Source organism: Protopterus annectens, chromosome 6.part0, assembly GCF_019279795.1.
Source record: "Protopterus annectens isolate FY-2018-M chromosome 6.part0, PAN1.0, whole genome shotgun sequence".
Taxonomy (NCBI): Eukaryota; Metazoa; Chordata; order Ceratodontiformes; family Protopteridae; genus Protopterus; species Protopterus annectens.
The window spans coordinates 1,096,979,080-1,096,993,922 of record NC_056737.1 but is presented as its reverse complement, the minus strand read 5'-3'; the positions used below and the strand labels follow the sequence as shown (position 1 = coordinate 1,096,993,922).

Below are 14,843 nucleotides of genomic sequence, written 5' to 3'. Positions count from 1 at the left end.
GACCTTCCTACTAGCCTGGCAATATCCCTCCTGAGGTCTGTATGATTCAGGTGCTCAAATTCAGAAAATCTTCTGACATGAAAAGGCATGCAAATGCAGCAACTTTTATTGGCAACAGATAAACTGTGCCAACAGCAAAAAAGGATAAATTAGGCAGTTAACACAAGACATCAGAACAAGTGTTGTCACAAATGCACAACTGAGTATGGAAATGTAAAAAAATAAAATAAAAAGATGCTGACTGTACATTGGTTAAGAGGACAAAACTAATTTTAGAACTTATCAAGGAGTGTCCTTAAAGTTTGATTTCCTTTTTTTAACCTGCATCTACCTACCTTGCCTAGTGTGATTTTTGACTAATGGCCCTATAAACATTCCTTCAGTCAAAGCTCTTTCCCTTTGCCCTTCCTCTGATTATATCACTATAAAGCAGTACCAAACAAAAAGGCCTTGAGCTACAATTGTCATGACAAAGTACCACCGTTAAAGCTGTGCCATCTATGCTGCATCATTAAAGAGATCAAGACAACAGATGGACAGACCATGGTGACCTTGTTTTGGGATGTGATAACCAAACAGGTTCTTCAAAAAAAAACTCAGTGGGTTAGTTCTAGCACTTTCTTTTAGCACTTAATGTAGGCACTTTCCTGCAATAAGTGACTGAAAAAGTCATGTGATGCATGACAACTTCTCTCTGATCTATAAGGCAATCAAAGCAATAAACGAGGCAAGCTAAAGGGTGCAACTGCCCCAGGCACAAGCTATTAGGAGGGTACAATCAGCAGTTACCAATGGATGTGAGTGCATTACTGGTATTCATGAAGCGGCAGGTGATCTCACAACTTTTTAAATTAATGTTGATACAGTCCTCAACTTTGGGAGTAAAGACTTTTTTTTAGTCCTCAACTTTGGGTTGAGAGGGTGTGGCAGTCTGGGGAAAGTACAGTTGTGTACACTTACCATAAATGGAGATGTTCGAGTGTATTCACTGCTGCAGTCATTACTCTTGGGGTTATCCTGCTGGCAGGCTACCCGCAGTCGGCCTGAATTCCAAAGTCCTGGTCCGGCGTTGGTTGCTGTCGCCTCCTCCCCGACGTCAGAGCGCCAGGGGTATAAAAGATGCAGCCGATGCCATTTTCTTCAGTTTTTCTTGCCCCAGATGTCAGGTGCCCCCAAAAGGGTAGGCTAAAAATATGCCAATAAAACATGCATGTACCAAAATGTATAATACCTTCATCTACAAGCAAATACACCACATAGGATGTATAGATTAGAGAAGTGCAGATCAGTTGCAGCAAAGATATGGAGGATGCTGGGTGGGTAACCTGGACTGCAACAGTGAATACACTCGAACATCTACATTTATGGTAAGTGTACACAACTGTACTATGTTCTTAGTGTTTCACTGTTGCAGTCATTACTCTTGGGTAGAATCCCAAAGCTATGGTTGGGAGGATGGAACTAAATAGCATTAGGAGCGGCTATGAGGTCCTGCAGAACTGCAGTGGCAAAGCCTGCCCTAGATTTAGAGTAGAGTAGTAAATGATAGTGCTCTGTAAAGGTGTGCACTGAACTCCAGGTAGCAGCCTCTAAAATGTCTTTGGTTGGTACTCCCCTGAGGAAGGCTGCTGAAGTGGCTGCTGCTCTGGTTGAATGTGGCCTAATGCCCTTAGGCACTGGCTTGCCATGTTGTGAATAGCAGAAATGAATGCAGTGGCCTATCCACTTTGAAATAGTCTGCTTTGAAATAGCCTTTCCTTGTGATCCTGCAGCATATGCCACTAGTAGTTGCTCTGTTTTTCTGAAAGCTTTGGTTCTGTCCAAGTAGAAGTGTAGCTGTCTGTGTATGTCCAAAGAATGCAGAATTCTCTCCCCCTTATTCTGTGGGTTTGGATAAAAAGTAGGCAGATGAATAGTTTGATTAAGGGCCACACTGGACACTACCTTAGGCATAAATGTCGGGTTTGTCCTCAAAGAAACCCTGTCTGGACAAAAAATGATAAAAGGTTCCACAGCCATGAGTGCCTGTAGCTCTGAGACTCGTCTTGCAGAGGTTATTGCTAGGAGCAGAGCTGTTTTCCAAGATAAAAACTTTATATCAGCTGTAGCAGCTGGCTCAAAAGGAGGCAGAGTGAGCTTTTCCAAAACATAACTGAGGTCCCATGCTGGTATTGGTGATCTCCTCGGAGGCCTTAAATTTTTGGCTCCTCTGAGGTACTGCCTTAACAAGGGATGAGAAAAGATTGGTGGCTCTGTACTGTAATAAGCCGAAATGGCAGAGGCATGAATGTTAATTGATGAAAAGGATAGGTCTTTGTCCAGCATCTCAGTTAAGTATTGCAAAATCTGAGGAATATCTGGTACAGCTGTGTCAATTCCTTGTGCCTGGTTCCAAGCACAGAATCTCTTCCATTTTCCAGCGTAAGATTTTCTGGTACTAGGCCTTCTGGCCTCCAAAATGACATCCATTACAGCGTTAGTGAGACGTGTGTTTTGCATCACTACATTATCCGCCATGGTGCCAGATTTAAGGTCTTTAGTTGGCTGTGCAGGATCTGATTGTTTTGTTGGGATAGTAGATGAGGTATTTGAGGCAAGGTCCAAGTCGGGCATTGAGACAAGTTCCTTAGGATTGGATACCAGTGCTGGCGGGGCCAGTCTGGGGCAATCAGTATCATATTTGGCTTCTCTTGTCTGACCTTTAGGAGTACCTTGGGGAGGAGAGGCAGTGGAGGAAAGGTATATACTGCTAAGCTTTTCCAGCTGAAAGATAGGGCGTCCACTTTCCATGCTTGTCTGTAATAAGTCCTTGTGCAGAATCTTTTTAGTTGGTAGTTGTGAGGAGAGGCAAATAGATCTATATCCAGGCATCCCCATTTCCTTGTTATCATGCTGAACACTTGTGGATCCAATTTCCACTCGTGGGAATCCATGAGGTTTCTGCTTAGTTTGTCTGCCAGAGTATTTATCTTTCCTGGCAGGAATTGTGCCTGCAGATGTACTTGGTAAGTCAATTCTGTGTCCCAGAAAGTCATGGCTAGTCTGCATAGGGGGTAAGAATGAGTGCCTCCCTGCTTGTTTATATACCACATGACCGTGATGTTGTCTGTCTTTATCAGTAGTAGAAGGTCCTTGAAGGCTGTCAGGGCATTCTGAACAGCTAGTATCTCTTTTTGATTGATATGTAGATAGATTTGGTTTGTGGACCATGTGCCTTGAATACCTCCTTCCTGCCATGTGGGCCCCCAGGCATAATCTGATGCATCCATTGTTAATGTCTGCCTGGCTGGGGGTAAAGTGAATGGCTGTCCCTTGTTCTGGTGACAAGCCTTCGCCCACCAACGAAACTCCTGTTGCAGGCAGGGAATGAGGGTAATTATTGTTTCCAGGCTGTGGCAATGTTGAGTCCAAACATTTTTTAGGTACCATTGAAGTTTCTTCATATGCAGTCTCGCATATGGAATTAGTAGAATGCAGGATGCCATGAAGCCCAAAGCCTGCAGAATTTTTCTTGCAGATAACTGGGCCATTGTTGCCAACAGGATGAAATAAGTAGTCAGTTGCCTTTGTTTGTCTGGCGTGAGATAAGCCATCTGGGCAGTTGTATTTAAGCTTGCACCCAGGAATATTATTTCTTGAGAGGGTGCTAGTTTTGATTTCTTTTCGTTGACTTTGTACCCTAGGCCTGTTAGAAATCTCTTTACAAACGCCAGATGCTGTAGCAGAATGTCCTTGTTCTCTGCTTGTATGAGGCAGTCGTCCAAGTAAGGATATATTTGTATTCCTCTTTGTCTGCAGAATGCAATTACTGGTGCCAGGCACTTTGTGAAGACCCTGGGTGCAGTAGATAAGCCAAAGGGCAGTGCAGAGAATTGGTAATGCATTGAGCCAGCTTTGAATCTGAGGTATCTTCTGCAGGTTTGTCTGACTGGGACATGTAGGTATGCCTCTTTTAGGTCTAAAGTCACAAGCCAAGCCTTCTTGCCCAGCATGGGCAGAAGTTGCTGTAGAGTCAACATTTTGAATTTTGGTATATCCAGAAATGTATTTAGAATAGATAGGTCCAGTATTGGTCTCCAGGTCTTGTCCTTTCTTGGTACCAAGAACAGTCTTGAATAAAATCTTTGTCCCTGCTCTTGCTCTGGTACGTGTTGAATGGCCCTCATGTCCATGAGGGATGAGACTTGCTTTTGTGCCTCTGCCCATTGATGTTTTGGCAGGTCTGACCAACCGTTTGTCCTTGGCAGGGTATGGAAGTGAAACTTGTACCCCTGTGACACTATGTCTAGGACCCATTTGTCCTGGGTTATGTGCCAGTTTTGAGAAAAAAGTGCTAGTTTTCCCCCTAAAGGTGCTGCCAGAAGATAAGTGCTTGGTGCAGGCAGGGGGAAGTCATTGGGACTGTTTCCTGTATGGCTGTGATTTGTCTTCTCCACTTTTGGAGGTAGAAGCATCCCATTGTTTAGACCTGTACGAACCTTGGGGCTGGGATCTGCCTCTTGGGCGTCTGTATCTGCCCCTTTGTGGTCTGTCTGACACTGGAAAGGACCAATTCTTTGTAGGCCAGTGTCTGCTAAATCTTGGAGGCTGAACCTGTAAGAAATCCTTAACCGTTTGCATAGATTTAGCTTTGTCCTCCATTTTCTTTAACACCTATTCTGCTTTAACACCAAACAAAGTATCATGCTGTAATGGGGCATCTAATAATTTTGCTTTGACATGATCAGGCAGACTTTGTTCCTTTAACCAAGCATGCCTCCGGATGACAGAACCCGTAACAGCGGCTGTGCAGGAGGCCTCCAAAGAATCAAAACCACATTGCAAAGTATGCTTTCCAACTTGTTCAGCTGCATGCAATAAATCCTGCATTTCTTTGTTTTCTGCACATTCAGAATTTGTTAACATTTTCTGTTTAAGCAGTGACATAATATATTGCTGACATTTGAGCATATGAAACTGACAATTTAAAGCCCTTATAGCCAAGGTAGCGGAAGTGTAAATCTTTTTTCCCAATCTGTCCAATGCCCTAGAATCCCTGTCGGAGGGGGTAGGGTTTTTTGCAGTGGAAGCCTCAACTCCTTTGGGACTGTGAGAGATAGTTTCTGGGTTAGCAGCAGGGTTTTTGAAAAGGAATTTATGAGAGTCAGGAACCCTGTAGTACCTGTCCGGCTTAACTGGAGCTGGAGATAAGGAGTCAGGGGTCAGACTGGACTCTGAAAAATACATCATCAACAATGTCTAACACAGGTGGAATAGCTAGGGGCCTGTGTTGTGGTAGTAAAAGGAAGTATCTGAGCCTTTTCTTAGATTCTGAAAAATCTTGGCTCTCCCAGTGGAAATGCTCCCTCATGGTATGCAAGGTTTCCCCAAAAGAGTAATCTTCAGGAGGAGAGGCTGAAGGGATAGATTCTTCAGCATCAGAATCCTCATTGGGAGGAGAGTATTCCTGATCCAAAGAGGAATCAGATGAAATGGAAACCTGATCTGAAGATTCATATTCTGTCTCTTGCCTAGGCCTTTTATCAGGTGAGGAATAGGAACCCCTGATCAAAGTAATTAATTCTTTGGCCATTTTGAGAATCTGTTTTTTGGGCATGGAGGCCTGTCCATGAGGCTGTTGTACTTGTTTATTTGTCTTTAAGGGTGCTTTAGTCTTTGGCCTTTGAAGCTGAAGTCATTTTAATGTATAACTGAGTTGGTCTGAAAACACCCTCAGAAGCCGATGCCTACTCAGCGGCTCCAGACCCATCTGAGGGAATAGTCTCCGAAGGTCCAATACCTTGAGCCTCCAGTGGCCTAGGCAACTCCACATGGGAGTTGGTAGCGGCCTGCGGGTCTAAAGTAGTGGGCGTCAGGGGCTGTGAAGGCACCTCACTGAGAACTGGCGCACCGGCGACTGGCTTAGAAGAAGCCTCATCATCGGTTTTGGACCTCAGATGTCTGTCCTTTTCTTTTTCTGTGCGTTTCTTGTGAATTCCGGTAGTCGGATGGCTGTCCGATGACATCGTATAATTACATCTTCTTTAAAATGCGTGACGGCTGTTCACATTCCTAAATTGACAGTGGCGGGATTTGAACCCATGCCTCCAGAGAGACTGGAACCTGAATCCAGTGCCTTAGACCACTCGGCCACACTACCTCTCTCGGCTGACCGGCACTTGTGAACTGCTTATGCTTCGGGCACCGCACGGCAAGAAAGATTGAAGAAAATGGCGTCTGTTGCAACTTTTATACCCCTGGTGCACTGACGTCAGGGAAGAAACGACAGCAACCGACACCAGACCTAGACTTTGGAATTCAGGCCGACTGAGGGTAGCCTGCCAGCAAGATAACCCAAGTGTAATGACTGCAACAGTGAAACATGAAGAACATCTGCCCAGTGGCACCAGCTCTAAAGGCAAATCTTTCCGGAATGCACCTCTGTGCTAGCTAACATCCGATCAGGGAACATGATCCAAAAATTAAAATCAGCAGTAAGAAATACAACTAACACACTGCAACACCTTCAAAAATCATTGAATTAACTTCTCACTTTATGGAGTAGCTTATCAATAACTTACTTAAAAAACAATCATGACAGAAGTATAAAACATCAAAATGGGGTTACAGCAATCAAGGCATTTGATAATTTTAGCTCACAAGCTTGACAGTCAAACCTAGGAACTTAAGCTATCCTTCCCAAAGGCAAGCAACATGCTGAAGAAAAAAAATCACTGCAGAAAGAGCAAACCACATGGCAGATTAATTGCATCTCCTATTTCCTGTTGTGGTTAAGCAGCCATACTAACTCACTGTGCTACCCAGTTCATTACATCTTAAAAGGACTATACTAAAATCTTTGGTAACAAATGGGTGTGATGTTTCTCCTCATTTTTAATGTTTATTTTAAGATCCATCAGCTATCGTCCTCTTCAGTACAACATGCCACTCTCTCCACCTTTAAGGATTACAGCACTAACTCAAAAAAATAAACCAATCTACTCGAGGCCTAGTAACAGCACAGGCCTTTCCAGAATTATTACTCCTGACTGCATAAACCAATCTACTCAAGCCCTAGTAACAGCACAGGCCTTTCCAGAATTATTATTCCTGACTGCATAAACCAATCTACTCAAGCCCTAGTAACAGCACAGGCCTTTCCAGAATTATTACTCCTGACTGCATAAACCAATCTACTCAAGCCCTAGTAACAGCACAGGCCTTTCCAGAATTATTACTCCTGACTGCATAAACCAATCTACTCGAGCCCTAGTAACAGCATAGGCCTTTCCAGAATTATTACTCCTGACTGCATAAACCAATCTACTCGAGCCCTAGTAACAGCACAGGCCTTTCCAGAATTATTACTCCTGACTGCATAAACCAATCTACTCAAGCCCTAGTAACAGCACAGGCCTTTCCAGAATTATTACTCCTGACTGCATAAACCAATCTACTCAAGCCCTAGTAACAGCACAGGCCTTTCCAGAATTATTACTCCTGACTGCATAAACCAATCTACTCAAGCCCTAGTAACAGCACAGGCCTTTCCAGAATTATTACTCCTGACTGCATAAACCAATCTACTCAAGCCCTAGTAACAGCACAGGCCTTTCCAGAATTATTACTCCTGACTGCATAAACCAATCTACTCAAGCCCTAGTAACAGCACAGGCCTTTCCAGAATTATTACTCCTGACTGCATAAACCAATCTACTCGAGCCCTAGTAACAGCACAGGCCTTTCCAGAATTATTACTCCTGACTGCATAAACCAATCTACTCAAGCCCTAGTAACAGCATAGGCCTTTCCAGAATTATTACTCCTGACTGCAGTTAGCACAATTAAAAAAAAAAAAAAAACACATTACAGCTGTTTTGAATAGCACCATCCTGGACTACATTTAGCAAAAGCAAATTATAACACTGGGTCATACTGAGCAGGCCCCTGCCTATAGACCAACTCACCTTCTCTTATCATCACATGCAATCCCTGGAGACAGGATTCCCAACTGTCCCTGTGTTAGTATTTGTTTTATATTTGACATACTTAATCATTCCAGTGCCTGGTAGGACAAACTTTATTCAGTTTACAGTTTTGACACTTTGTCTAGTGACACATTAAAATAAATGTATAAATTAATAGCATTACAATAAATGCATGGCTGTAACTATTACAGTTACAGAATATGAGACTTGCATGCTTTTTGCAGGAAGGAAAATTAAATTTTTTTTATGAATTCTACAGTCAATGAAATAATCACAAAAATGAATTTCTCCATTAGACTTACACTTGGTGGTGATAATCGGTTGCTTTCTTCTAAAAATTCCTGCAATGTCACCATCTCACTGCCTGGAGAGGAGGCCCTTGCTTGCTTCTGGGTCCAATGTGGGACAGGCGAGCTCTTCTGAGGTAGATCATAGGGCACAAAACCATTCTGAGAGTGAGACTGTGCTTGCCTTCCACTGCTGGCAGCAATTACATAAGCCGAACTTGAACGATAGAGATAACCATCCTTTGATACAACGGCCATGTCTCGACTTGGTACCAAATCGTCACTGCTCAGACTCTCAGATCTGCCAGGAATATGATCCGAGGAACCTTAAAAATGTAAAGCACTCCACTTTAAACAGTTTACATAAGACATTTACATATACTACTACTTTCAAGAACACTGACTTTCTTCAAAATACCAGAAAACTTTGAATTTGGACTGAGATGGGGAAAATGCAAAATTTTTGTGGAATATGGCACTTTATGCCAGGCTTACTGTATTCTTTTAATTTCTACATAGAACAGTGTCATCTTGCTTTATTAAATGTTTTATACTGAGAATTTCTTTTCACTCTCCATATATGTGCTACAAATTATCACAATAATGACTGAAAATTAAACTTTACAGTCATTTACACAATTCCTGAACTTCACCTCAACAGAATACAACCTATTCTACAACTTTGGACAGGTAAACAAGTTTTGATGGAAGCCTCCAGTGCTTGATATGGTCTTGATAAAATGTAGTTACAGAGAGGATCTCTCTCCATATTTCCTGTTATTATTCAAAGCTTAAATTGAAGAACATGTAACACTTCAAATAAACATGCACAACACTTTATACATTACATTAATACCCATCCACATCACTAGTTACTGCTCTCTCCTACCAGGGAGGATTGTACTTGATCTAGGATTCACGAACATTATGTTGCTGTGTTGTACACTTATAGGTATCCCCATCACTAGTTTAGAATGACTAACACTCAGTCGCCTCCACCATTGGAAACCAACACAACAGGCCCACAAACCCTACTATCTCGAGCAACTAATGGATCATCTGTCACATTTCAAAAGCATCCCTCTCCTCAAGGACCCTGTGGCTAAGTCCAGTGCATTTGCAGAGATATTCTATAGTTATTTCATTGACTGCATCAAGATATTGGTCCCCATCTGCCCCAAACATAATGGCAAATTTAGGAACAGACTTGCCTTGTGAACCCCTGGTATTAACAGACTATTAAACAAAAGAAAAAAATCCTTAAACTTAACAACACGAAAACCTCCTGTTCTGAAGCTGTACTAAAAACAAACTGGTGAAAAACAAAAAAACAGAAATCCAAACGAGTTGACCACAAGCCTAAGGAAACTGATAAAATATGTAACTATTTAATGAAGCGCTTTTAGTTTAGTTTTTTTAAAAAAGTGATTTGTAACTTGGATGGTATCTTAAGAAGTTACTATATTTTTGGTGACGAAAAGCGCTTCATTAAATAGTTACATATTTTATCAGTTTCCTTGGGCTTGTGGTCAACTCGTTTGGATTTCTGAAGCTGTACTAAACAAAATAAAGAACTTAAAAATCAAATCCACCAAGTCTAAATATGAAATGAAAACTGCCACCACTTATAAGGGCAGACATTAGTACTTCAAGTGCATTAGGAATCTTAAGAAGAATACCTAGCAATGTACCAGGTTGATTCATAACACTACTTGTCTCAAAAATTGAAGACATAGCTAGCGTACTAATATATTAGCTCACAAATTTAACTCAAACATCCCCCCAGCTCTTCTCCTATATGGTACATTACCTATACCCTCCAAATAAATCATCCCCAATCAAGTCTTAAAAGCTCTTTTTGATGTAAAAATGAAGACTCCTGCCTGGGAACCTCTGCATAGCTTACAATGCCTCAAATAATCCTGTTGTGTGCGAGTCTATAAATTTGCAAAACATGTAACACCACCAACACCCATACTAGAGATCTAAACTTCCACTGCAGTATAGGAAAAACCTACTGGAAGAACAGATTTGCCTCTTGAAAAACTCCCCCTCTACATTAAACAAATTAGATCCTAACCCATTTTAAACATTACCTGGATGAATATATGAGAAGTTGCAAATACACTACTGGGATGACTGCTCTAGCCCTTATGGCGCGGAATAACATGTAGTCAGTTGATATACCACCACTCTAGACAGTAGTAACCCAGCAACCTATGCACCTACAAACATTACACTCAGAAGGTACATGCACTTACAAACATTACACTTAGATGGTACATGCACCTACAAACATTACACTCAGAATGTACATGCACCTACAAACATTACACTCACAAGGTACATCTAACTTCATCAAAGCATCTGATAGCTAATGTAAATAACTGTCACTGTGCTTCAATATAAGCCACTGTAAATTCCAACAAATCCAGGACACTGATGAGAAGAACATTGGTTCAGCTATGAGGTTTAATTCTATGCAAATATGCATTTCAGCAGTAGAGACACAAAACACCAATGAAAAATAAACTGGAAAAAATGTAATTGTCTATTCTCTACAGTACTTTTGAAAATGGAAAAGTACCTTTTGGGCTAAGAGGTGAGCTGTTATTTGATGCAGTCCTGTTGTTTTCTGTGCTGTTTGGTCTAACACCTGCAATACATTAAAGAAATAAACGAGAATAAGAAAACACATTAAAAAAGAGCAGCCTTGCTTGTCTGCGTAGCTTCCTAAGACACCAGACAAGAGGCACACTGATGCAGACAAAACTGGCAGAAATAATTTGCTTTACACTTGGACAATGCAACTTCACTTAAGAAGGAAGGAAGGATGGAGTTTCTTGAACTCCTTCTGACTTAAAGGCCTCCAAGTGACATACCTACAGGATGTACAAGGCTTCTGTACTACATTTACCTCAGACCGTATCACATAGTCTCCCGCACTATATCACTGTTCTTCTTTTTACTGTAAATTACATTTAAAACTAATAATCTTCTGTCCCTAAGTGTATGACAGTCCCATGACCATGCAGGAGAAACTTCATTATCTCAACACCTTGTATGCATTGTGTGTAACTGTTACACATATGTACTAACTCCATAACAAACAAAAATGGCTGCTTTGTATTTTTGAATTTGTAAAATTATTGTCACTGTGACTCGTAATGTAACCTAAGGCCCTGTTTTGAATTTGATATACCAAATTGTCGCATTCTTTTTCTTCTGGTCTGAACATGAAATCAATCTTCTGCAACTTGTATTCTACCACAGTTAACAAATAAAAATATAATAAACAAACATCTTCACGCCAGAAGAGTTATGCCCTAAAACCCTACCCTACATCGAACACTTGTAACACACCAGCTATCAGACTGTCCATTCAGACAATGAAGGAACTGAAATTAACTCAAGCATTTTGCAAAGTAGATAAGAAGCTTGTATTTCAACAGTCACAAGTCTGCAGTGCGCCTACTTTTGTTGGTTCTACATCAGTGCGGTTTAAGGCGTTTTGAAGGAAAAACTCACAAACCGGTTCAATCATATGCTCACACCTACATACTGTACCATCCTAAGACCAAGTCAGTTAACTTAGATCCTTGTTTCCAGGACTGTCCCCGAAATAATCTTTAGTGCCAGTACACTTGCATGTCAACATTAAATTTTTCTTAAAAAAATATCAAATATTTGGGCACAGGCAAGTTAAACTTGTACGTGCATTTATGCTATGAAAAGACAGACACGAGGGAAACATTCATTCTTCAAGAACATAAGATTCAAATTTGGCCAAACCAGAGCCCAAAAGACATTGTCTACTGATTACAACTACTCTGATTAGTGAAGCAGGGAGGGGTGTGGAAGACCTGCTTATGGCTAAACAAACATCTACAACGTAAATGGAAAATGGCAACAAAATATACAGCCGTGGGTAAGAATACCGTATACCTCAGTCAATCTTCACTTACAGTCATTGTAATACCAAATCATAACATTAGGGTTACTCCCACCTCATTCCTCCGGGAATCCTTCAAAGGAGCAGTGATTTCTTATGTTCCCTATACTTCCCAATGAACTAATGAAGGCTCAGGTATGTGGCCGGTACCCGCTGGCACAGGTATGTATACAGCAGGTACCCGCTTGCATAGGTATGTATGCATGTGGTAGGTATCCACTAACACAGGTACATATGTATGTGACAGGTATCTACTGACACGGGTATGCAGTAGATATCCGCAGACACAGGTGTGTATGCATGTGGCAGGTACCGACTGACACAGGTATTTGTGAGGCAGGTATCCTCTGACACAGGTATGTACGTGGCAGACACCCACTGATGCAGGTGTGTATGTGGCAGGTATCTGCTGACAGAGGTATGTATGTGGCAGGTATCCACTGATACAGTTGTGTATGTGGCAAGTATCCTCTGACAGGTAATGTATGTGGCAGGCTGGAGCAGAAACCTCTAATTATTTTTCAAGTCAGAATTCACAGCCACAGAAGGACGTGTGGCAGACAAACAGTCCTTGATTAATATAACTATACAAAACACAATGCTGTGCATGAGAATGCATGATGTGCTGAAATGTAAGTAACTGTGGAATAGGCAGAAATATGTTTACTGAACTTTGATTTTCTTTGGAATGTGTTCTTTGTCACCTCTAACTTGTGCATTAACATACAACTGGACTAACCTGAAAATAGTCCAGTTGATCCATGTTTTGGTTAACAAAATCATATCTAAATGAATCACAGTAATGCACAAAAGATTACTGAAGGGGAAATCATGACTATAGGACTTGGGAAAATAAGACAAGCAAATCATCTGGCAAAGGAATAACTAAAGAAAAAGTCTTTATAATAAAGGTAATCCTACTAATAGAATAACACAATCAGTTACAGTCCAAAATATAAATACATCTATCTATATAGATACTGCTGTATTAGAAGTTGAAGATTTTTCAGATCTGGTCAGAAAAGATATTCTTGCAATTGGAGATTCAATTATTAGAGGAACTGATATTTACATGTGCAGAGGAGATAATGAACATCGAATAGTGTTATGCTTGCCAGGAGCAAACACAGAAGATGCGAGACAAGCCTTAAAATGTCTTAATGTAAGGAAATACGGACATGTTTTTATTCATGTTGGTACAAATGATCTCATCCACAGACTCTCTGACTGTTAGCAGACAATTTGCAGCCCTCTTAGATAGTATAGCTTGTACTGGTGTTAGGACATATTTTTTACAGATCACACATAGAAAGGATATTCAGGTCACTGTGAATGAAAAGATTTTTTGGATAAATACCTACAAATACCAACGTAGAAAAATGTCCTGTTTTAAAAAATGGAAATGTGTAGAACATCCAAGCCTAGTTTGGGCACACATGTTCAGACAGGATGGCGTGCATTTGTCTAGATCAGGAAAGAGAATTTTTGCAGCAGACATTTGGCAATAGTTGCCAAACACTATGCAGGATTTTTGCCAGGTTGAAAATTTAACAGTTCACCAACAGCAACATTCGCTGCATCTCTGATGATTATTAATGCCAAGAGTATTAATAATAAAGTTTTTTACTGGAAAATTTGCTACATTTCCACAAGACTGATGATGTTATTGTTTGTGAAACATGGTTAAAGAATAATGACTGGAACCCAGTTCTGTCAGGGTATAAATGTTTTTACTGCAACAGACATTCTACAAAAAATCAGGTAGAGGTTTTATGATAGGGATCAAAGATAGTTATGAGACCTGTAATTATTACATGTTCAATGATAATACCAATACTATAGATTGTAACTGTGAAAATAAAGACAACCCTTGGACATATAACATTTGTTGGGGTATACACACCATAGGTTCATAGATTAGTACTAAGCTAACTGCTCTTGCGAGCCATTTTAAGCCTAGCCAATTATCCCTTGTGAGACTCAAATCCTGCACCTTGTGTTTGTAAGGCAAACACCTTAACCATTAGGCTATCCTTCCAACACAAGTGCAGATGACCTACATGAATTCCTACATTTCTTGCATGAAACACAAGAGAGAAGAATATTAACTGGGGACTTAAATTTACCAGAAACATACTGGAATAGTATAGATTTAATGACATTAGTAAGGACATTTTTCACAACATATTTTTAGGAACAAGTGCTTCAGATTGTAAAAAACCTACCAGGAAATGGAACATACTAAACATTGTTTGTGTTCCTATAGAAATAACTGTTAGTTCATATCAAGTTTTAATACTGTTGATGTGCAGTGATCATGGGGTTATAAAGATTAATTTGCTGCTAGATAATTCTGTCAAACTGAAATCTAAATGAACGCAGAGAAGATTAATTACAGATTATATGGAAGCAAAACAGTCACTATGTAAAACTAACTAGACTGATGTGTTCATTGGAAAAAAACTGCAGATCGAATGTGGAAAGTTTTGAAATAGAAATTGTTTGTGTTCAAAAAGATAAAAAAAAAAAAACGTGTTTAACATCAGGACCTACGCATACAACCTGGGGGGTATACTTCCATAAGAATAAGATACCTGATTAATGTGAGAAACAAAAAATATAACAAATGGAAGACAG

The 14,843-nt window shown here is 40.5% G+C and overlaps 1 protein-coding gene and 1 non-coding gene across 2 annotated transcripts in view; both read right to left on the bottom strand.

The window, feature by feature from the left end:
* CCDC88C (coiled-coil domain containing 88C) overlaps positions 1-14,843 on the bottom strand; it is a 1,480,266-nt gene that overhangs the window by 29,238 nt on the left and 1,436,185 nt on the right. The window contains exons 28-29 of the mRNA XM_044074709.1: positions 10,842-10,910; positions 8,270-8,580 (exon numbers count right to left, since the gene is read on the bottom strand). Of these exons, the coding sequence (XP_043930644.1) occupies positions 8,270-8,580; positions 10,842-10,910 (380 nt within the window). The remainder of the gene's footprint in view (positions 1-8,269; positions 8,581-10,841; positions 10,911-14,843) is intronic.
* On the bottom strand, positions 6,058-6,139 carry TRNAL-CAG. The gene has a single exon. It is a non-coding gene; the product is annotated as a tRNA-Leu (tRNA).